The sequence below is a fragment of the Abrus precatorius genome, unplaced genomic scaffold (assembly GCF_003935025.1).
Source record: "Abrus precatorius isolate BTA unplaced genomic scaffold, Abrus_2018 Scaffold6, whole genome shotgun sequence".
NCBI lineage: Eukaryota > Viridiplantae > Streptophyta > Magnoliopsida > Fabales > Fabaceae > Abrus > Abrus precatorius.
Window position 1 is genome coordinate 14,908,757 of NW_020874406.1, and position 23,093 is coordinate 14,931,849.

At 31.3% G+C, this 23,093-nt stretch overlaps 1 protein-coding gene across 1 annotated transcript; it reads left to right on the forward strand.

Moving 5' to 3' along the window:
• The first annotated feature begins 18,260 nt into the window (after positions 1–18,260).
• Positions 18,261–22,481, forward strand: LOC113868781 (leucine-rich repeat receptor-like serine/threonine-protein kinase BAM1). The gene is made up of 2 exons (XM_027504670.1): positions 18,261–20,982; positions 21,511–22,481. The coding sequence occupies exons 1-2, from the start codon at positions 18,405–18,407 to the stop codon at positions 21,960–21,962; spliced, it is 3,030 nt and encodes a 1,009-aa protein (XP_027360471.1). The 5' UTR covers positions 18,261–18,404; the 3' UTR covers positions 21,963–22,481.
• Positions 22,482–23,093: the final 612 nt, after the last annotated feature.

The window sequence follows — 23,093 nt, forward strand, 5'->3', positions numbered from 1 at the left end:
GGTGTTTGACATGGAATGGCTGATAATGGGTCCATGTGAGACAAATTTGTAGTTGCAATTTAATATAGGAAACCGCTTGGTCCCGCCACAGATTTTGTGATCTCCTTGCTAATCTGGTAATCATTTCAATATACACGTACCTTTCTTCTTTCTAGAGCAATGTTTGATTATTTATAATATTATCAGTTCGATCATAATACCCCTCATTATCATATTATTATAGTTTATTCAAAAAACCATTATAAGCCTCTAGGGCTTTTGAAGTCCTGATCATAAAAATAATAAAAAAAGACTTATGTTATAGTTATATAAAAAATTATTATTGTTATTTTATTAATACGTCTATCACATCACTATCTTACACTTTCTCCTGCATTGAAAAATTGTTGTTAATGTCCATTAAAAACTAGGCAAGAATGCAATTTTTTTGTACACATGGTTAATGATTGATCGATTATTAATGATTATATGAATAAAGCTGCATATACTTTGGCGTTGTGCTGTTCTGGTCATACCAAACATCAAACAGGAATGGTTGGGCTGGGTCCCATTTAGTGGGCTCTCCGGAAAAGGGGCCGAACCGTCACCGTAAACTTTTACTTTAAGTTGGGATTTGACGGCTGTTTGGGCCACGGCTCGTTTAATCATTCTTTCATCACTTTAACTTTTATTTATAAAAAAATATTTATTTAAAAAAAGAGATTGTGTAAATGAGAAAATAAATATTAATATAATATCTAAGGGCTTAATTAAATTGTGACGCCAAGTTTAAAAATTTAGTTCTTTGTTTAGTTCATTGGATTCAAACATCTTAAGCTAGATTATGCTACCCCCTCTCGTGTTATATACGAATCACTGATCTCTTATTCCCTTTTCACACACAACAAACCCAGGCTTGGTTAGACCCTTTGATTCTACTGGTTCAAATAATGGTCGGTGAGTATGTTACAAAAAATATGTAAAACCTTTTCTATTCATATTAATTTGTCGTTTCTCTATTTTTCTCAATCGCTATATATGTCAACTACTCGCAGCCTAACCCAAACTGTGCAAGGCAATGTCTTGATTTGTTGCAAATTGCGATAAAGAATAATGAGTTTGACTTTGGAGCAACTCTTTTTGTTAATTTGATCAGTGTAGATGAAGCTGAAGGAGAGAGCCACATCAGGATTAAGAGTTACCCGCAAAGTTTAAGTTTTCATGGATAAATTTTCATTTAAAATATAACTTTAGCTTTTCTATTAATACATATTAATAATTCTGACATGATGGGGAGCTACGCAACGATCAACCCTATTATTACTTTTGGTGGTGGAGCAAAAGTTCCCCATAGCATTCATTATTTATATTTTACAGGGCTCTTTAACAAATCATTTGAATTTTTGCATACAATTATTATATTTTTATTTTTCTTTTCCATCTACTGATTTCATACACGTTTAACAAGTGTCGAATGATAATTTTCCATTTGGGTACCATTCAAAGAAATTGTATCAAAAAAGTTTGGCACTACAAATTTGACATGTTGGTTCGTGTCTAACACACTGTGAATGTTCAGTATACCACAAATCAAATCGCAGGATCTTTCCTTATCAACGGGTCAAAAAGCAGCTTTAGCGACAAAAGAAAATAACGAATGTAAGGAAAAATGGATGGAGATTAATTGTACGGAAAGACAGGTTAACAACACTGGCTTTGGCAACGATTATAAACTTTTTGCAGTCATCATTCAAAATCTGACATCTTAGCGTGTTAAACTTTTAAAATACTTTATTATTTTTAATAAAACGTCAAAACTCGAAACTTTATTATTACTATTATTTATAATGTAAAAGGTATATCATTTTTTACTTAAATTTTATTAGTGTTGTCAACATTTGTTTCTAAAAACATTTAAGCTTTTATTCTTTCTACAAATATCATTCATAACTACTACATTCGATCCCTTAAGCTAATATATTTAATATAGCTGAGTCCCTAGTTTGGCTGACTTGTTATTAATTAGCTACCTTTAAAATGTGATGATAAAAAAAATTGATTTCTGTATCGTTAATATTTAAATGATTTAGAATGAAAATTTTGAACAAATATTTTTTTTATTATAAAATAAATCATTCAAATGGTATCTCTGTAATTAATTGAAAACTAATCGCTTTTCTTTTGGATTAACGCGTGTATCTGATCAAAATTACCCAAGTGACTAGTTACTCCATTTCACATGGGCCATGAAGTCCAAGTTCTTATTTAAAAGCCCATATCAATTAATGATAGGCTGCATCTTAACCGAAGCTCTGAATCCATTCATGATTGAACAGAGGAGTTCTCAGACCTTTATTGGGTTACGCAGGAGATTCAATCCATAGCGTGAAAAAGAAGATAATCTACTAGAATGCAAGTAGTTTTGGTTAAGATTCTCTGTTGAAATTTAGTGCCCGAAGAGACTCGGTAAACTTTTTGTGTGAACTTAACTTACTATGATCCCATTCTAATTCAAATTTATAGCAGACTTGTGGACAATGCACCAGTAAGAAACCCTCAATTCAAATTTAAAACATGTATTTTGAATCTTACTTTTTAATAAGGCATTTCTTAACATATAGTTAATCAGGCATAAATGACCAGTCACGTTGTCAATGGAAAATTGAAATGAACTTTTTTTGTTCTGGGCAACAACTAGAAATTCATAAGAATGGATACAATAAATTGGGCTTGTTATCTAGGTGGGCCGAAGTGTTTTGATGAGAGTAGATGTTGAATTGGGTTTTAATGGAAGGAAGTGGCACCCTATGCTATGGTCCCCTCCCTAGTCGCTTCTGGTCATGCAAAAGTGTGATGAAAGAGAAGCAATCTGCTTTGGAATGAGAAGAGATAAGTTGCTTTGTGTGATTGTCGGTGTGCTCTTTCTGTGGGAACAAATGGTGATATGCTAATGTCTAAGCAAATATGCCTAATAAAAAATAAGGTCTCACAAAGACAAAAATAAAATAAAATAAATGACATGCAAGACAAAAATTGAAAAGGACTTGAGGTAATAGATTTCAAGAAACAACAAATCTGTTCTTGTGTGTCACCTTTTGCCTACCATCCTCAAGCACACCACTCTGCCCATAGGATAGGACTTGCCAGAAGGAATCCGAAAAAGCTTTTTAGTCCCACAGATGGATGGAGACATACATACAGACAATGCCTCTCCATAAGCCTCAAGTTGTTGAATGCCATAGCTTCAGAATTCAAATAAATCCAAACTAGAAAACCATTATTATTAACCTTCCCACATATACATTTAAATTATGTACGTGTTTAGTTTATTTTATTTTAAAGAAACAATCATTTAATTTTATAAACTTTCATAAATAACTTTTAAAAAATATAATTATGATCGTCTCCAAACATGCACTAAAAAACTAGGCCAAGTGGTGGAGTAAGTTTGGTTCAATTGAGAATGAGGACACTGGTCATTATCCCATCCCATATTTTGACGGATGATCGTTGTGATACTTATTGATTCACATTGATCAGATTCGGCCTCTTTGGGAAACTTTGGGGCATGCCAATGGCACAATTATTGACGTGCTTATGCAGATTGGTGGATTGTAAAATGTAAAGCGTTAAGGTTGTACTTCGCTTGTCGCTTAATAAGCATCTAGTGCGTAATTAAGCTAAAGCTATGAAGAAAGAGGAAAAGCTAGGATGGATACAAATTGGGCAACCATCAATGAGCTTAAAATTTTTATTATTTTCTGTATTTTATGGGAATTATATATATATATATATATATATATATATATATATAATAGTTATGAGTTATTCATATCATTCTAAGCCTTAGTTTTGCAATGTTTGCTGAGTGGTAAAAATGTCCATATCTTATGGAAAGAAATAAAATAAATTTTTTATTGATTATATTTCATGTTCTAAATGAAAAAAAAAATGGAACCAATTAAGACAAAATATATTACTTTCATATATAAATTTCAGCTTGTTTGTGTTGACGTTAGTATTCCTTTTTAAATGTGATTTCACTACTCTTGATGTAGTTTAAATGGATTTCCATAATAGTAGTTCTTTTTTACTTTAAGTGCCTGTGCCTGTTTAGTGTACGGAATTGAGTATAGAATTAAACATTAAAATTGTAATTGAATTTTATAATTTTAATTATTATGTTTAAATGTTTATTTCAAATTGAGATTATAATTTAATGGACTAATTTTATAGAATTCTCTTACAACTAAATTTGGTTCTTTTTAATTCCTAACATACACTTTAGAAATTTAAATTTTTAATATCATAATTTACAAATATACTTTTATGTATAGTGTCTCTTTATCTTTGTAGTTTCTCGTCTTCATGATTTTTGTTCTTTTCCTCTTCTTTCATTGTATTTTTTTTTCTTTTTCTTATGTTTTTTTTTTTTTTATATTCTCTTCTTTAAACTATATTTTTACGTTGATTATTAATATTACTTCTTTTTTCTATATTCTCTTTTTATTCGTTTTACATTGATTATTAATAAAAATAGTTTTCTATATTCCTCCTATTCTTCATATTATCCTTTTACATCTTTTTTTCTTTCTCCTATTTTACATTTATTACATGTTTAATATATTTATATTGTTATATTTATTACACGTTGATTATATTGTATTGCTATTCTACCTTTACTGCAAACTATATTGTATTGTTATTTTGCACTTTCTACACTTGTTGCAAACTATATTGTATTATTTTTTTGCACTTGACACAAATTATATTATTTATGTTAATTGTATAATAAATTGTTTGATAATTTTCTTGAATTGTTAGATGTCAAAGAAAATATTAAAAATTCAAGAACTATTAAGAGTAGAAGAGAAATAAAAAAGAGAAAACTAATGCGTGCAATAATTATTACTGTAATTACAATAATTTTATGGTATAAACAAAGAAATATACTTAGAGAGCCAATAGACTAGAGTGATAAAAATATAGAAAGAAGTATACTTTTGAGGCGATTATATCATGAGATTGATGAAAATTGTTATAATCAATTACGTCTTATTAACACACTATATAAATTAATTTTAACTTAGAATTATAATTCTACATTTTAATTCTTTGAGTTAACAAAACATAAAATTATAATTCTCAACCAATTCGAATTCTTATAGAATTATAATTATAATTCGGACACCAAACATAGAGTAAATGGTAAACTGAGTTCAAGCATTTTAAGTGCAAGGACCCGGATGGAATGTATGATAATTTTAAAAAATTAAAATATGTAAATATGGTGTAAAGTTTTTACATTATTATCTAATTATAAGTTATCATATTATAAGAATCATTATATTTTATAATAAATACCTTAAAATTATATTAAAATATGTTAATATGGTGTAAATTTTTATTGCTGTCTTCCAAAACAAAATTTGGATTAAAACAAATTAAATGTAGATCTTTCTCTCGAAGAATTAATGCAACCCTATTTGTAAAGTGGTCTAACTTGTTTAGTGTTTAAAATAGTTTATAATTAAACAATTAGTTGAAAAGCTTTGAAAACAAAATAACTTTTTTCTTAGACATTAAACCTGTAAAAGACAAACTGCTCTAAAATTAATCCAAAAACTCATATTTGAATACACATATAATCTTTGTGTTGAAGTTAATAAGGACAGGAGTAACGAGTTGTTCACCACAAAGATGGGGATGAGCAGAGCAATCAATCAACAGGAAACCTAATAACCTGTCACATAGCATGGGCAAAAATTAAAGCCATATATCTCTTTATGATCAAATGTCTCTTTATTTATCGGAAAAAGCATTAGAAAGGAACTTTTCATATTTCTTGTTAATGGAATTAATATATATGCACTTCACACTACTGAACTTCAATATCCAGAATTTGCTTTTTGAACAAATATATAAAAAATAAAAGGGGGTGGGTGGGGACTTGGAGTTGTGTTATAAACATGACTTTGATAGGCAAAACTAACTTTCCTGGCCCATGATCATGAACATCATTTTGTCAAACTTTAATTCATTTTCTCCTCCTTTGTGTCAAAAGTAAATCCAATATAAAAGCTAAAAGATCACACAAGATGCAGGGACTAATTATAATATGCTAAAACTTTACATAATATTTTAATTTGATTTTTCTTCAAAAAATGCTTTTAAAGCTAAAAATCAACAACACAATGAGACAAAATAATTCATATTAATTATCATTTAACAATCTGCACCTAATGCTGGATACAAAAATAATATTTATGTATGACAATGTCTAGAATATGCTGAAGTCTTTTATGTGTCTTCCATCGCTTTGATATTATGTCAAAATGTTAATCAGATACATTTCTTTTGATACAATTTGGGATACATATAGGTATAAGTAGAGAAAGTTTTGAGACCTAAATATGAAAACTATCGTTACCTTTGAGAAAAAATTCCTTGAATGCAGAAGTTCCTATAATTATAATAAATTAATAAAAAGAAATCCATTTTCCTAAATATGCATCGATTTATCAATCACTTCTGTGTTACATTATTTATACTATCTCTCAAATCCTTTTTATTTTCTTTTATGAATAAAGCACAACATTAAAAACAATTATCGAAAATTATTCCCTTCAAAATATAAAGTTCATTAAATTCAGTCTGATATGGAATTAATCCTTTTAATGCGTTATACGGTAAACGTCTTTTAAATTAATGCATTTAGTTTATATTTGATCCAATTAATTTCAAAAAAATAATATCTTATTTTTATCAATTGAAAAAAAAAAAAATTCTTTTTCTTGAAATAAGTTACTCTAAACATGTCATTGACCAACTTTCAGTTAAGTTAGTTAGAAGCTACTCACTCACACTGCATCGTATGTATATAAGTACTGTATCCGAAATGATGAAATAATAATTCTTATAAATCCTGTTCCTGCAAGTTCCAAGGAAAAACTTGAAATAAAAAGTGATAAAAAAAAATCAAAAAGCTCAAAAAAAAAAAAATGCAAGTAGAATAAAATAAAAGAATTAAAAAATAGGCTTGTAGGATTGAAAAAAAAAAAACTCAAGCTATAAAAAGAAGAAAATAAGACCACTGCCACAAGCTCAGCCAACCCAAACTTAAAGTAAAGTTTAGACAAAGTTAATTGAATTTTAAAAAAATATTAATAAATTTTATATTAATGTGCCAAAACTTCAAAAAAAGACCATGAGTTAAAAAAAAAAAACATGTAACACCTTAATTTAATTTTAAAATGATAAATTTTATAAAATAAGAATAATAAAATTTTTCATCTAAATATAATTTCTCAATAGAGAGTTCCATCAAAGTATTTCAAAATAATAATAAGGGTTTACAAATTTTGATCAAGTAACTGTTACAGGACTACTCTAAATATATCACAATTTCAAAATAAAATCTAAGTCTTATAGCAGTATTATCCATTCCTTCACAGAATCCGGTGCTGATCGTTTTGGTTACCTGAAAAATAAATATAAAGTTGAATACTCTACACTATCCATCACACAAACAACATAGAGACTCACCTTATACACCCACATGTATTCTAATATATTTTAATCAAGTATTATCAATCATAAACAACACTCATCAAACATTCTATTTTTAAATTACAACTGGTGTGCTCACTACACTAACAACATTTCACACATGTGTGCTCACTGCACGTAGTCACGCTCAATGTAGCACTGTGATTACAGTTTCACACCATTGATGGTCGCCGATTATCCCTGCCTCACAGATACAACGTATGCGGTCATGAGTCATTTGACAAAGGTATTGGTCAGAAGTCTAGTCAGGAGGAGAGTGTGCAGCTGGTGTCACCACCACCCTTTTTTTCCCAAAATATTCATACTGTCCTTATCTTCCACACCTCCAGTGTATCGCTGAACCATTTATAACATATTCACAATTACATTTAACATGCCTTTTCACACATATTTCAGCCACATATAGTATTCATATTCATACACGGCACACATGCCCACATTCATTCGCGTCACATTTAACGCACAACAATTCTAACATAATTTCAAGTACAACAGTCGTTCTCAACACACTTATTACTCAACATCGACTACATTGTAGTTAATCACGTATTTTTCAACACAATCCACCCAATCAATTCATTTTCATCACATACATTATACAATCTCTACTACATTATGTTCAATATCTATCACATGCAACATCTAACAATTACTATATCATATTTCATACCAAATTTCTACCCAAACACATAATTTCCTACCTTCTACCTCGACCACATTGCAATACATAGCAAAAATACATGGCATTTAAACACAATGAGATAGAGTAGAGTCTCTCCTTACCTCGGATTGAAGACCCACACACAAAATTAACCAAGGAAGTGCTCACTCATGAATTTCATCTTAACTATATGGAAGAATCCCATGAAAATCAAGGAAAACCAAGAAAACAAAGAATGAGGATGAGAAACCAAAACTCTAACCATTAAAACTTACCTTCAAGCATTCCTAACATGATTTTGATATTCAATCTAACTCCCGAACGGCTTTGGAGGCAATTTAATAGGTGAAATAAGGTTTTGGGTCGAGAGAATTGAAGAGATTTTGAAGAGAGGAATGAAAAATGAATTTTTCAAACCTTAACCTCTTCAAATACTCCTCTGGTCGCGACACCCTTGTTATAGTGAGACACTCTAGCTTCAGCAATGCTCCTTGTCGCTATAGCGAAAATCTCAGAGAAAACTGCATTTTGATTTCTGCAGAATCTCGTTACCTCGCTACAGCGAAACTGCACCTAAAAATGCACCATCCACTATCGCCTTCTCGCTACAGTGAGAATGGCACAATTTCATGCTCTTCGCCCAGGGCCTTCTAGATATAGTGAGAACACCTTGTAATACCCACACTTAGCCAAATTTTCAATCAATCAGACCAGGCATTGTCAAATATTCTCAACCTATATACTCTATACTCACATATTTATCCATATACATTTATACACATCATCACCACATGATTCAAACACACATACATCCTGATAGACGATTGCCGAGTTGCCATCAAAATAACTAAGTTTTTTTAAAGATTTTGTAGTATAGAGTCAAACCTAGGTCGATTTATGGAGACATTCTTAGTCGAATTTAATTTTAGGTTTTCTTTTAAAAAATGAAAATAAGGTTTTTAGGGTTTTGAAAATTAGAATTAATCAAATTAAATTATGAACAAAATTAAAGTAAGTAAAAAATGAATTAAGAAACATTATTCCACAGAATATGAATTGCGTGTAACTCTGACTATCACAGTATCTAAAGATTTAAATCCACGTTTAAACAATCATCCAATTCAATTATTAATTCAATCAAATAACCTAATTGAATAGAGTTACGAATTAAATAAAATAATCATTTAATCTAATTCGTATTAATTATCAAATTAGAGCATCAATTGAGTCCTAATTTGAAATCTAACAACAAAAGAGTCAATCACGATTGCAATAACTAATTCTGAGATTAGAGAGAAAAAGAGAACAAACTCGAAAAAATTAGTGTAGAACTCAAGTTGAAATTACAGCGTTTGGATTCCGCAGATTGAACGAAAGATTTAGCCTTCCATCGAAACGCTTAACCCACACAAGAATGAGAAAAGAACAAGAGAGTTTGAGAGAAAGTAAAAACAATAATTTTTATTTCGGTCAAGTCTTAAAAGTTCAAAGTGTCTAATCACCTCCAAATTTAGAACCTTATTAGTCTATTTATAGGTTCTGATTAGTGTAAATTAAGTGGTCAAAATGTGGGTCTCAATAATATTTAAAAGCCCAAATACAATTATTAAATAACAAGGGTCCAAATGCAATCCCGCAACAATATTCAGCAAATCTGTCTCAACTTCAAAAATCATAAAAAAATTAAAAAAAACTTCAAATACAACGATACATATATGCATTTTGAAGTCCTGAATGTGTAAAATCCAATGCAACTGAAATTAGCCAAAAATGATATATGCAGAAAAAGTTATGGCCAAAAGAGTATTTAGAGGTCAGAATAACTGAAAATTTAAAATTAAAGTATTTATTTATAATAGGCCAAATTTATTCAAATAAGTAGAAAATGGTAAAAACTATTAAAATAAAACATATGAAAAGTGTTTATTAATCAAAATAAAACATTAAATGTAACCATAAAATATGTTACATCACATCTCCGTCAAGCTCATCACACCTTCAAGTGTACATTCTAACATCCATTCACACACACACATATATATATATATAATCAATATTACAAAATTCAGAACGTTACAAGAGCCTTAAATTTAAAATACAATTAAAGCAAAGTTAATTGAAATTCGGATAAAGTATTAAATAATAAAATTTTATATTAGTATGTCAAAAATATATAAATAAATCATTTAACTTAAACTCAATTTGACAAAAAATAAAATAAAATAAATTAAGCCACACCTTTCACATTCTTCAACCGGGCATGAAATTCATATGACAGATTGATTAGTTTATAGAATGTACATTTTATCATATTTTTTGTCCAATGTGTAAGAATAACATTTTTTTTATATGGTAAATTATACCCTATAAAATGTTACACCAGCCTAATAAAAATTCATACTTAGAAATATAAATTATTTAATGCTACAAATTAAATTTAGGTAAGACTTAACTTTAAATCCGTAAGCTGTTTATGTGAATTAAAATTTGGTGAACAAAAAGTTAGTGGCTTTTGTGGCGTGAATAAATTTGCTCAAGCTCATCATGCGGGAAAACGGATAAGCAAAAGTGTGGTCCATAAGGACAAAAAGACGCATTTATGAGTTTAAGTAGTTCTCTTTGTTGTCAATTCTCATTTCTCAATGATAGTTGCATATTGCCAACATTTAAGCACTTTGTCGTTAACCTACCGATAATATTTGGTAGGTTTAATTCCATGTTTAGTTTTTATATTTTAGTCTACGTACGATTGAGATTTTTTAAGTTTTCATTATTTATATTTAAGTTTATAATTTGTTATTATTAAAATTAAATATGTCTTCTCATATTTTAGTAGGGCTAGCTCAAGGCATAAGCCATTGAGGCCCATGTCTAAGGTGTTACTTTTGTTGAATTTAAAAACTCTTATAAATATACTTTAGAATTTATTTGAAAATTTATAATATATTATAAACGTAGAAATTAAAATATTTATTGAATTATTAAATTTTATACAGAAAAAGAATCATTTTTCAAATGTTAACTTATATAATATTATTAATTATCTTTGTCACTATAATTCTAGTATAATTTTCTAAAATTAAAATTAACAAAATTTCATTTGTATGTATGCATATCTTGAGAAATTAAATTTTAAATAATTTATTTATTTTATTCGTTTAAAAATATTTAATTTCTAAACTTAATTTTACCAAAATGGATATAATCTCTAAAGCATATGGTCTACATTATTAAAAGGACCTAATATAAATTTTGCCAAGGACATCAAAGTTCACTAGCATTAGCAAGCATGAATCATATTGTGATTCTATTGTTTAATATAGAGAGGAAGAATTATTTCGTTACAAAACTCTAGAATGTAAATTATAGCTTAAGAAATCAGAAGGCACATTATACATTTTTTTTTCTTTTAAGAATTAGAGGGGATAGTCACGAATATATGTTGATGAGGGCAATGATAGGATACACTACATGCATATTGGTCTATATCAGTTCTAAGGACGTCAGCTAAAAAAATTTAGATAAAATTTATAATAATTTTGATACTCTTTTTTATAGGTGGAATAATTTTAAATGTTAATTTTATATTAATAAATAATAAAGTTAATAATTTAATTTTAAAAAATATTAATATTATTTTATTTTCAATGTATTAAAAAAATCATAACCATTAATCTAAAGAAAATATATAATATTCTTTAAGTTTACGGATATTACAGCAAGTATTTATTATTATGTTTTGATTTAGATTTTACTAATATATAGTTTATACTTTTTTGGTGAGAGTTATATTTTTAATTTTTTTTCATTGTTTAATCATTGAAAATCATGTAAATATAAGGCCGAGGCTACTCTTCAAGCAGGAAAATTGAATAAAAAGAAATACTTATGAAATTTAGATTATCTTGTGTTTTCAAAAACTTAACTTATTCAATAGCGCTCATCTTATTTATTAATTACGTAATTTTGTCCGATCGTGACATTCATTATCCATCTTCATACGAAGATTCTTACCTTCTGATTTCACATCACGTATAAAGCCTTAGGTTGCAAAGACGAAAAACAGACAAAGAGAATAAAACCAAAGACATTCAAAATACTCTTAACTCGAGTAGGACATTAACGTGTTTTCAGAGAGGGAAGTGCTTTGGGCTAACATATTGTGTTCCGATCAATCCAAAAAGCATTATTGCTCTAACTCCAATCCAATGAAGATAAATCCAACATAACTCATCGAACCAACTCCAACTTCACTATCAATAAACTGGAAATTTATAATTAAATTAAAAACAAGCTAAAACGATGAAGGGTCCCCAAAATACCCTCTTTGGGAGCCAACCCAACAATCTTCTTTGCCTTTCAGTAATACCTTAGCGTGCAATGGGATTAGTTGCACTAATGATGCATTAAACATCAGTTAATAAGAATATTAAGATGACCTTTGGTGTCATTACGATTAAAGTGGTCAAGAATGACACGTAGAAGTGAGGCACTTGCTCTTTGTTGATTAATCAAATGTGATAACAAGGACAATGACTAACTGACCCCTTAGTAGAGAAAAAAGCTAGAAACCATAAGGTGGGTCAGCAGTGCATATCTTTGGATTCAAAACCAGCATTGTCCGAATGACCTACTGACATCATTGTTTCTTCAAGACCGGAATGATTGTGATTCATCGGAAGGACATCTGCTTATTCTTGTTCCTTATCGATGTTGGCATACCTACCTAGTTAGCTAAGAAACCTCCTTAATTTCAATTTTCGCACTTATGATCGTAATCCAAACCCAAATCAACTAGAATACTTCTTGGCCTTTTATCCGAGAATTAGCTGGTATTAAATAAGGGGTGTGGGTAATGTGCATGTATACAATGTACTCACTAACATAAAGAGAATTCACTAGTCACTATAATCCTTATTAATTATCAATTTCAATCATATATAATTATATTAAATTTTACAGATCTTCCTTTCACTAAAATAATTTTACTCCATTTTTTTTATTCTTCACTTTTCAATTTTTATTTAATTTATTTTCTTTTGAGACATTATCTATCTCCCATGTTAGATTCAATTCATTGTTATTTGATATTTTCTTTGTAATATATAATAATGAGATATTTTAAGAATTTATTTATAAATCATTTCTCAATCTTAATATATTTAAGTTTTCATTCTTTTATCTTTATTTTTTATATTTTAGACTTAATTAATTAATTAATCCTTAAAGATGTCATCTTATTTTAATTCCTATAAATATTTTATTTGATTTTAACTTCTAAAAAATATAAAAGATACAAAGTTTTATTCTCTAATTTTAGGCCTTAAGCCTTTATTATATTTTAAAGCAATCCTATTACGCCTTATTTATGTCCAATTTTTTGTTCATATCATGTCAAATGAATTTAAATATATAAAATATAACAGATGATTCAATTTTCTATAAAAAAAATTAATTTTGTGTATTTTATTTGTTATTATTAATAAAATAGTTCACAAATTTAAGATAAATAATTTAACAAATGGATAGTCTAATAAATACATTTATTTATAATTTTTATTTAAAACAAAGTTTATTTTTCTTTCTTGAAGTTTTAATACTTTTTACTTTTTACTTTTACTTTGATAATATTTAGAAAATAAAACACTTTTTATTTTTTAAAAATTTTATGTAAGAAATTAATATTATATTACAAATTTTCATATAAAAATATGATATGATATATTAATTTTGAAATAGTTAAAGTATGTTTGGTTATATTTTTTAAAAAGATTTTTTCTTTTTAAAAACTATATATATATATATAAGAAAATTCTTTTAAAAATACAAACAAACGTATCCCAAGGATATATTTAGGAGAGAGTTTTTGAAAAGAAAGAGAAGAGAGGATTTATTTTTTAATTTTATATTAAAAAAATTATATATTGTTTAAGATAAAAAATATATTATTAATATATTAAATTTTTGTTATTTTATTAATTTATATCTTTTATTTTTAAAAATTATTAATTTTAAATATATTTATCTAAAATATAAAAATAAGTCCCCCTCTTCAAAAATCATCTTTCAAAAATGCTCTAAATGTTTATAAGTATTTTTATCAGCTGGTGATGTAACTGATAGTATTTATATATTATATTCTTAAAATTTTATATATTTTTAATAAAAAACAGTTTCCTTGTTAAAATTATACGTTTTTATTGTATATTTTATTAAAATTAATCTGTAATTTGGTTTTTAAAAATAAATATAATTTAAAATAGTGTTTTTTTATATTTATAATTAATTTTAATTTAATTTCATGTTAAAGGTTTCACCGATTACTTTCAACCATGTGGTGTTAGCTAGACAGGGCACGGATCTCCCGGCCATAAACTTACCAATGACAATGCAGCACATGACCCTCTCGTTACTCGCAAAGTGACGCTCACAGCAAAGGCCATTAAGTAACCTATCAATTAATGTAATTAATAGAATTATTCGTATGTTTAGCGGATAATATTGTACATCATTATTTTTTATTATTTATTTATTTTAAAATTTTTATTTCGAAAATATATTTAAAATATCTTAAAATATTTATTTTTAATGACATATTAAATAATTTTTCTTGATCTTATTATGTTATTATTAAATACTTAAAATCAATCATAAAGACTTGTATTATATGTCGATGGTGGTGATTGGGTGGTCATTTCCGCTTCCAGTAAAACAGAGGTCTTTGTGTTTGTAATGCTATGGGAAAGGAAGGAGGGGGGACCATTGCATGGCATGGCATCTTTCTGAGTGCTTCTGTTGTTACGTGATTTTGATGGCTTCAGATCTTCAGTGGTCAGTGGCTGGGTATATAGAAGATAGGAAATGGAACCATGCCCCACGCTTCTTGTTGCCACGTTCAACTCAGTGCTTATTTACTTTTAATCTGCTAAGCCCAATCAAATGGTCTTGTAATCATGGAAGCAGCTCACAAGCCAAGACACCCAACGATACCGTATTAGCGTTTAATGAAAACACCAACTGCACCCCCCCTCCCTTCTCGTCACATTCAACAATGTTTGACTACCTTTTTCCAACCAAACAAAATCATTACTGTTTAATAATTATATATGGACTATGTTAATTCAATAATAACAAATAATAATTTTAAAGAAACAAGAATCCTTTTTCTTTCTTGAATTTCACTTCTCTCCGTCAAAATTTATTACTTCGACAGGTTTAACACTGTAAGATTTGTAGAACTCGTGATTGAGCACAAATTTTATTGGTATAAGAACATTAATTTCACACGATGTGTATTTTTCTCATCTAATTTCAGAGAAGGAAAAGGAAAAAACGGTAGAAGCTAACACAGCGAACTGCAAAGGCCTAGTGGTTCCTCTGTTGTTGGCGGGTCCTTACGGAGGCTTGACACCGCACATGAAGGGTTTTGGGAGATCATTTGACTGAGAATACGACAGACAAGGCACGATCATGATTGTCAAAAAGCAAAACAAGTTGGTTCTGAATTTCCTTGATTTCAGTCACAATTTTGGACTAGACTCCACAGACAACGACCTCCTAATGTTTTAGGCTTTTCTTTTTGTTGAATTGCAAAATCTCAAGGCGTTCAAGCTTTAGCCCATTGCCAAACACTCGCCTTTTGCTCAACTCTTCAAGGGTTGGAAACACGTTAATCATTTGCTTAGATTTGAGGCAAGTTTGGATTAATTTAGTTTTATTTAGTAAATGAAGTACGCTATGATTTTTTCAAAAGGTTTAAAATGGGGAAGTTTAAGGTCTTTTAAAAGGTTAAATATATAATATGACAATAAAAATATTATTTTTATTTTGTTGTATTAATTTTTTATAACGTCTTTTAAAACTACATATTCATTAATTATTTAAAATGTAGGATTATTAGTTTGCATAAAGACTTAGGTTTTTAATTAAAGATTAGTTGGATAAATTATTTAAAAGATCATTATAAAATAAGTTTTTAAGGTCTATTTTTGTCAACAACTAAGTCAGTGAAATTTTTATTATAAAATAATTTTTAAGTTAAAAATATATTAAAAAGTAATTTGATTTGAGTTTTAAGATTGAAAAAGTTATCAAATATATTTAAGCTTTTAAGATAAATCTTGACTTGATCTGATACAAATAAAAGATATACTTAGTAAATTTATTTTTTATTTAAAAATAAAATTGATAAATTTTAAATATTTATGATGAAATTTAATAATTGATGTACTTACTTGTCGGCTCTTACATCAAAGCTCTTTCGTTTAATATATTTTGTGTATATATTAATCAACGTGTTTAGAGAATGAAATGGTTTTTCAAATGTTGTATTGATGAAACAGCATTTTTAAACAAAAAAAAAAATGATAAAATTATATATTAATAACAGTGTCAATTTTATATTTTATAAACCTTTGTTATTTTTTACGAGAAAAACATATTTTTATTGAAAGATGCTTAAATTACACTTTTTGTTCGTTTTTATTTTAAAAACTCTAACCTTATATCTTTTAAATTTGTTTGCATTTCATTATTTTTTCCAAATTTTTAAAATATTCTTAATTCTTAATTATTTGAAACTTTTATTTAGATAAAAGCTGATGGAAACACTTGATCACGACAGCTGAAAAAATTTATTAAATTTAAATTACAAATTATTGAGATTCCAAAAGTTGTACATTAATTACAATAGATGTACTAAACATTTAAACCTAGAGATTTTAAATAAACAAAATAAAATAATACAAGGTATCGACAAATTATATGAAAAGTGTTCATAGAGTATACTTGTAAAAATATATTTTTATCTTTTAGTAATTCTGATTAACTTATGACCTCGTGTTTTTTCTTAAAATTTATATTATTTTTTAATAATTTTTTGCACCAGAAACTGCTGAAAGTAAATCGTCCAACTTGTTTTCATTAATAGCAACTGTATTCTAAGAAAAAGTTACTACATAAAAATATTTATTAATCACAACAAATTAGAAACAGAGTCTTATATCCAGTTTTACCATTAATTGCACCTTCTAGATTCCTACGTGAGTTAATTCTCCAATAAAGATTTTAATTTCCTTCTCTACATGAAACTAGTTTACTATTATCTAAAGTTACCCATATCATGCCAAAACTAGACAATTGAAATACAATCGATGTATAGCAACACTTTTTATTTTCATAAACCACAACAATTGAAAAATAGGCAAACAAACAGACTATAGAATCCTTACTTGCTATAATAGTAAATTACATTTTCAATATATTCCTTATTAATCTTTATGAAGATGTCTTTGTTAAGTTCCTGGAAAGAAGGTATTTTCTGAAAATAAAATTTTGATGTTGCTCCAATGTCCCATGCAGAAAAATGATTTAGTAAGGAAGATATAGTCTGAAAAACACACTTGTATGCTCAAATTTGATAGGGTTTAAGTAGCGACGTTTTGAGCATATGTTAAAGAGAGTAAGGTATTTAAAATTTTTGTATTCTTCCTCTTATACAGGTATTAGTTTTTTTTTAGTTTTGATCTTTTATCTTTATATTTATAGGTATTTTAAAATTGTTTTTTATTAAACCTTATACATATATATATATAAGAAACGCCACACTTTCTTTTTTGTTCAATTTCACATATTGTCACACAATATTCAATAAGGTGTTGCTATATATATATTTTTAAAAATGACACCTTTAATGATATAATTTTTATACTAATTTAATGATGAATAACCATCACAAACATAAGTATTGTCACCCGTAATAGATTCTTGAATTTATGATCTCCCTCTCAATAACCAACAACACACATCAATAGTCTTTGATTAAAGTAAGTTTGAAGTAACATTAACTACTAACAACTAGTAGCATCATCCATTACACATGCAACAAATAAAATTTCACAATTATCTATTAGCAGTAGGTCATTAAAAAAAAGATTTGGTAACGGGTGGATCCACCGTTTCTGCACCAACTCAAGCCTCAACAATCACAATGACCGTGGGTCAATGATTGATCTATAAATTTATAGTTCTTTATCTTCGCCCAGTTTTTCACAAAGAATAGAAAAAGTAGAGTTAAATTCATATATTCACACAAAAATTTCAAGCATTAGGATAAGAGAAGAGGCTTTCATTCCCTCTCTCAGTTTCAGTTTGGGGCCTCACTCTCTTCTCCATTCTCTCTTCTTCCATACCCAAAATGCGTTTCCTCTTTCTGGTTCTCCTTCTTCATTTCCATTTCCCTGAAACCCTCTCTGCTCCAATATCAGAGTACAGAGCGCTTCTCTCTCTCCGTTCAGCCATTACCGACGCCACCCCCTCAGTTCTCTCTTCCTGGAATGCCTCAACCCCATACTGTTCCTGGCTCGGCGTTACCTGCGACGCTCGCCGCCACGTAACCGGTCTCAACCTCACTGGACTCCACCTCTCCGGCACGCTTACCGACGACGTTGCTCATCTCCCATTCCTGTCCAACCTCTCCCTCGCCGACAACAAATTCTCCGGCCCTATCCCTCCGTCGCTTTCTTCCCTCTCCGCCCTCCGCTTCCTCAACCTCTCCAACAATGTCTTCAACGGAACCTTCCCTTCCCAGCTTTCCCGCCTCAACAACCTCGAGCTCCTCGACCTCTACAACAACAACATGACCGGAGCACTCCCTCTCGCCGTCGCGGAGATGCCCAATCTTCGCCATTTGCACCTTGGAGGAAACTTCTTCTCCGGCCAGATCCCGCCGGAGTATGGACGGTTGCGGCGGCTCCAGTACCTGGCCCTCTCCGGCAACGAGCTCGACGGAACCATTCCGCCGGAGATCGGGAACTTAACCAGCCTACGGGAACTCTACATCGGATACTACAACACGTACACCGGCGGCATTCCGCCGGAGATCGGGAACTTGTCGGCGTTGGTGAGGCTGGACGCCGCGTACTGCGGGTTATCCGGTGAGATTCCGGCAGAGGTGGGGAAGCTTCAGAAATTGGATACTTTGTTTCTTCAGGTGAATGCGCTCACGGGGTCACTGAAGCCGGAGCTGGGGAACCTGAAGAGCCTGAAGTCGATGGATTTGTCTAACAATATGCTCTCGGGTGAGATTCCGGCGAGCTTCGGCGAGCTGAAGAACATGACGCTTTTAAACCTGTTCAGAAACAAGCTTCACGGAGCTATTCCTGACTTTCTAGGGGATCTTCCGGCGTTGGAAGTGGTGCAACTGTGGGAGAACAACTTCACTGGGAACATTCCCGAGGGTTTGGGAAAGAACGGGAAGCTCACTTTCGTCGATGTTTCTTCGAACAAATTGACTGGGACACTCCCACCTTACTTGTGTACTGGGAACCATCTTGAGACTCTGATAACTTTGGGGAATTTTCTGTTCGGTCCAATCCCTGAATCGCTTGGGAACTGTCAATCCTTGAACCGGATTCGAATGGGTGATAACTTCCTCAATGGGTCTATTCCTAAGGGTCTTTTTGGACTTCCAAAACTCACTCAGGTTGAGCTTCAGGACAATTATCTCTCAGGAGAGTTTCCTGAGGCTGATTCTGTTTCTGTTAATCTTGGTCAGATTACTCTCTCCAACAACAATCTCTCTGGGCCTTTGCCTCCTTCCATTGGAAAATTCTCGAGCATGCAGAAGCTTCTTCTTGATGGAAACATGTTCTCTGGTCATATTCCTCCTCAGATTGGGAGCTTGCAACAGCTCTCAAAGATTGATTTTAGCCACAACAAGTTCTCGGGTCCCATTGCGCCTGAGATCAGTAAGTGCAAGCTCTTAACTTTCGTTGATCTTAGCCGCAATGAGCTTGCTGGGGATATCCCAAATGAGATAACTGGTATGAGGATACTGAATTACTTGAATCTTTCGAGGAATCATCTTGTGGGTAGCATTCCTGCCTCCATAGCCTCAATGCAGAGTTTAACTTCTGTTGATTTTTCGTATAACAATCTGTCTGGTTTGGTTCCGGGTACCGGTCAATTCAGCTACTTCAACTACACGTCGTTCTTGGGAAACCCTGACCTGTGTGGCCCTTATTTGGGTGCTTGCAAGGATGGGGTTGCCAATGGCTCACACCAATCTCATGTTAAAGGGCTCTCTTCTTCTTTGAAGCTGTTACTTGTTATTGGGCTGCTTGCATGCTCCATAGCATTTGCTGTTGCGGCAATTTTCAAGGCTCGGTCACTGAAGAAGGCCAGTGAGGCTCGTGCATGGAAATTGACCGCGTTCCAGCGTTTGGAGTTTACTGTTGATGATGTTTTGGATTGCTTGAAGGAGGATAACATAATAGGGAAAGGAGGTGCTGGCATTGTGTACAAAGGGACTATGCCTAATGGGGATCAGGTTGCTGTGAAAAGACTTCCGGCTATGAGTAGAGGCTCTTCCCATGATCATGGATTCAATGCGGAAATTCAGACTTTGGGGAGAATCCGACATAGGCACATTGTTAGATTGTTGGGGTTCTGTTCAAATCACGAGACAAATCTTTTGGTCTACGAGTACATGCCCAATGGAAGTTTAGGTGAGGTTCTTCATGGAAAGAAAGGTGGTCATTTGCTTTGGGACACGAGGTATAAGATTGCTGTGGAGGCTGCCAAGGGGCTTTGCTATCTTCACCATGATTGTTCTCCACTTATTGTTCATCGAGATGTCAAGTCCAACAACATCCTTCTTGATTCTAATCACGAAGCCCATGTTGCTGATTTTGGGCTTGCCAAGTTCCTGCAAGATTCCGGAACATCTGAATGCATGTCTGCTATTGCTGGTTCCTATGGATACATAGCTCCAGGTACAGTTCAATTTTGACATAATTGATGACTTGTATGTAACTTTAATTTTTTTGGCAAATTTTCTTTTCCTGATCATAATTGCTCGTCTAATCAATGTTCAGAATTTGAGTCTTTGACTAAACATCACTGTTTAGGTGTAGAGTGTTGATATTGAGGGGATGCCGCTAAATTAATTAATATTGCTATGTGGTTTTTCTTTAGCTTGATTTTCTATCGTGCACAAATGATGATATCTTGATTTGTCCCCTAATTTAGTCTATTTCTAAGCCAACTACTGAAAGTAAATGGTAGGTAGCTCTGCACCGTTTGAACTTTGACCATAATTCCCATCCCCACCTATGAGTGGATAAATAGTGAAGTTATAGGTTAAAGTCATTCACATCGGGAAACTGATGGCGATTGGCAAAATGTCAGATAAAACGGACTACTTATTACTTTTCACATATTGTCTTTGTTTTACTTATTTCTAATTAAGGTGGCTGCTTTATTTTATTTAGTTTATGATACAAGTTTGAGTTTGATTGCAGAGTATGCCTACACGTTGAAAGTTGATGAGAAAAGCGACGTGTACAGCTTTGGTGTGGTTCTTTTAGAGCTTATAACAGGCAGAAAACCAGTTGGAGAATTTGGGGATGGTGTGGACATTGTGCAATGGGTCAGGAAAATGACAGACTCTAACAAGGAAGGAGTTCTAAAAGTTCTTGATCCTAGACTTCCCTCACTTCCCCTTCATGAGGTGATGCATGTTTTCTATGTGGCCATGCTGTGTGTTGAAGAACAGGCAGTAGAGAGACCAACTATGCGTGAGGTTGTTCAAATACTGACAGAACTTCCAAAGCCACCTGGTTCTAAACAGGGGGACCTAACAATTACTGAATCCTCTTTGTCATCATCAAACGCTTTAGAATCTCCAACCTCAGCCTCTAAAGATCATCACAACACACCCCAATCCCCACCACCCGATCTTCTTAGCATTTGAAGTGCTCTGTTGGGTGTGGAATGGTTAATCTTATGCAGTTACTTCTTTTTTCCTGTCTCTCTTCTGGGGGCTGGGGTTTTTCTGACTTACGGTGTTAATGTTTGAATTCTTTTTAATGGTTTTGTACAGTAGGAATGGTGGGGGGGTTATTTTCTTATAAAGTCACTGTCTTCATCATGTGGTACTGCTTTTAATTTTTATGTTACTGGCTGTTGTTGTTCTGAGCCTACACTGAGGAGGGGTCAAGGGGAGCAATGTAAACATCATGGGTTGTATTATTTGTTGAGGGGATCAATGACAGGTAGAGTGAAAGGGACACACAATGACACAAACGGGTTGGGTATGAAACAGCGGGTATATTGTATGGTTTATAACATTATTGATGAATCCTGAGTGGATTGGCGCAGAATTAGCCTGAGCTGAGTCTTATCACTCGGGCTTGGATTAGCTTATTCCAAGATGTTAACTTATTTCGAGAAAATTTCTGAGTGAATCGGGCATGCCGCGAGGCTTTTACAGTAGTTTGGAACTCCTTTCCTTTTGCTTTTTTCATTCATGCTAAAAGATGAAAGTAACTAGTTGGCACGAGACTTTAGGACGTTAAAAAGGATGTAATTTCCACCCCCCGGTAACAAAAGAGAACAAAAAGTGAGTAATATTGTAATCGATTATTTATAGATTCAAACTTATTTGGCATTAATCCGCCAGAACTATTAGAGTGGACCACAGTGCTTCAAAAGTATGGTAGCCAGCGTTAATAAAGGCCTTTAAATTTTTATTTAACCTCGCAGAGAGGGCTAGATGGAAGCCACCAAACACCACGCAACAAAATATTAGTTTGTTATATTAGTGGAGTTATCATATTTCACCTCGTACAGTATATTTTACCTATTTTTGAATAAGATTGACCGATGTTTTGTACGTAGGAAATTAACTTAGTATGTGTCCAAAGCCTTTGCCTGGGATGCCTTGGCTAGGTTGTACCATAATAATACAGTTGTTCCACAAATTTCTCTGTTTGAATAGCCCTACCCACAGACCAGAGTCAGGTGAGGAAAGGTTACCTTGGTTAGAGTTAGAAGGAAGTAACGAAAATGATTTATGATTTAGGGTTGGTGCACATATAATAAC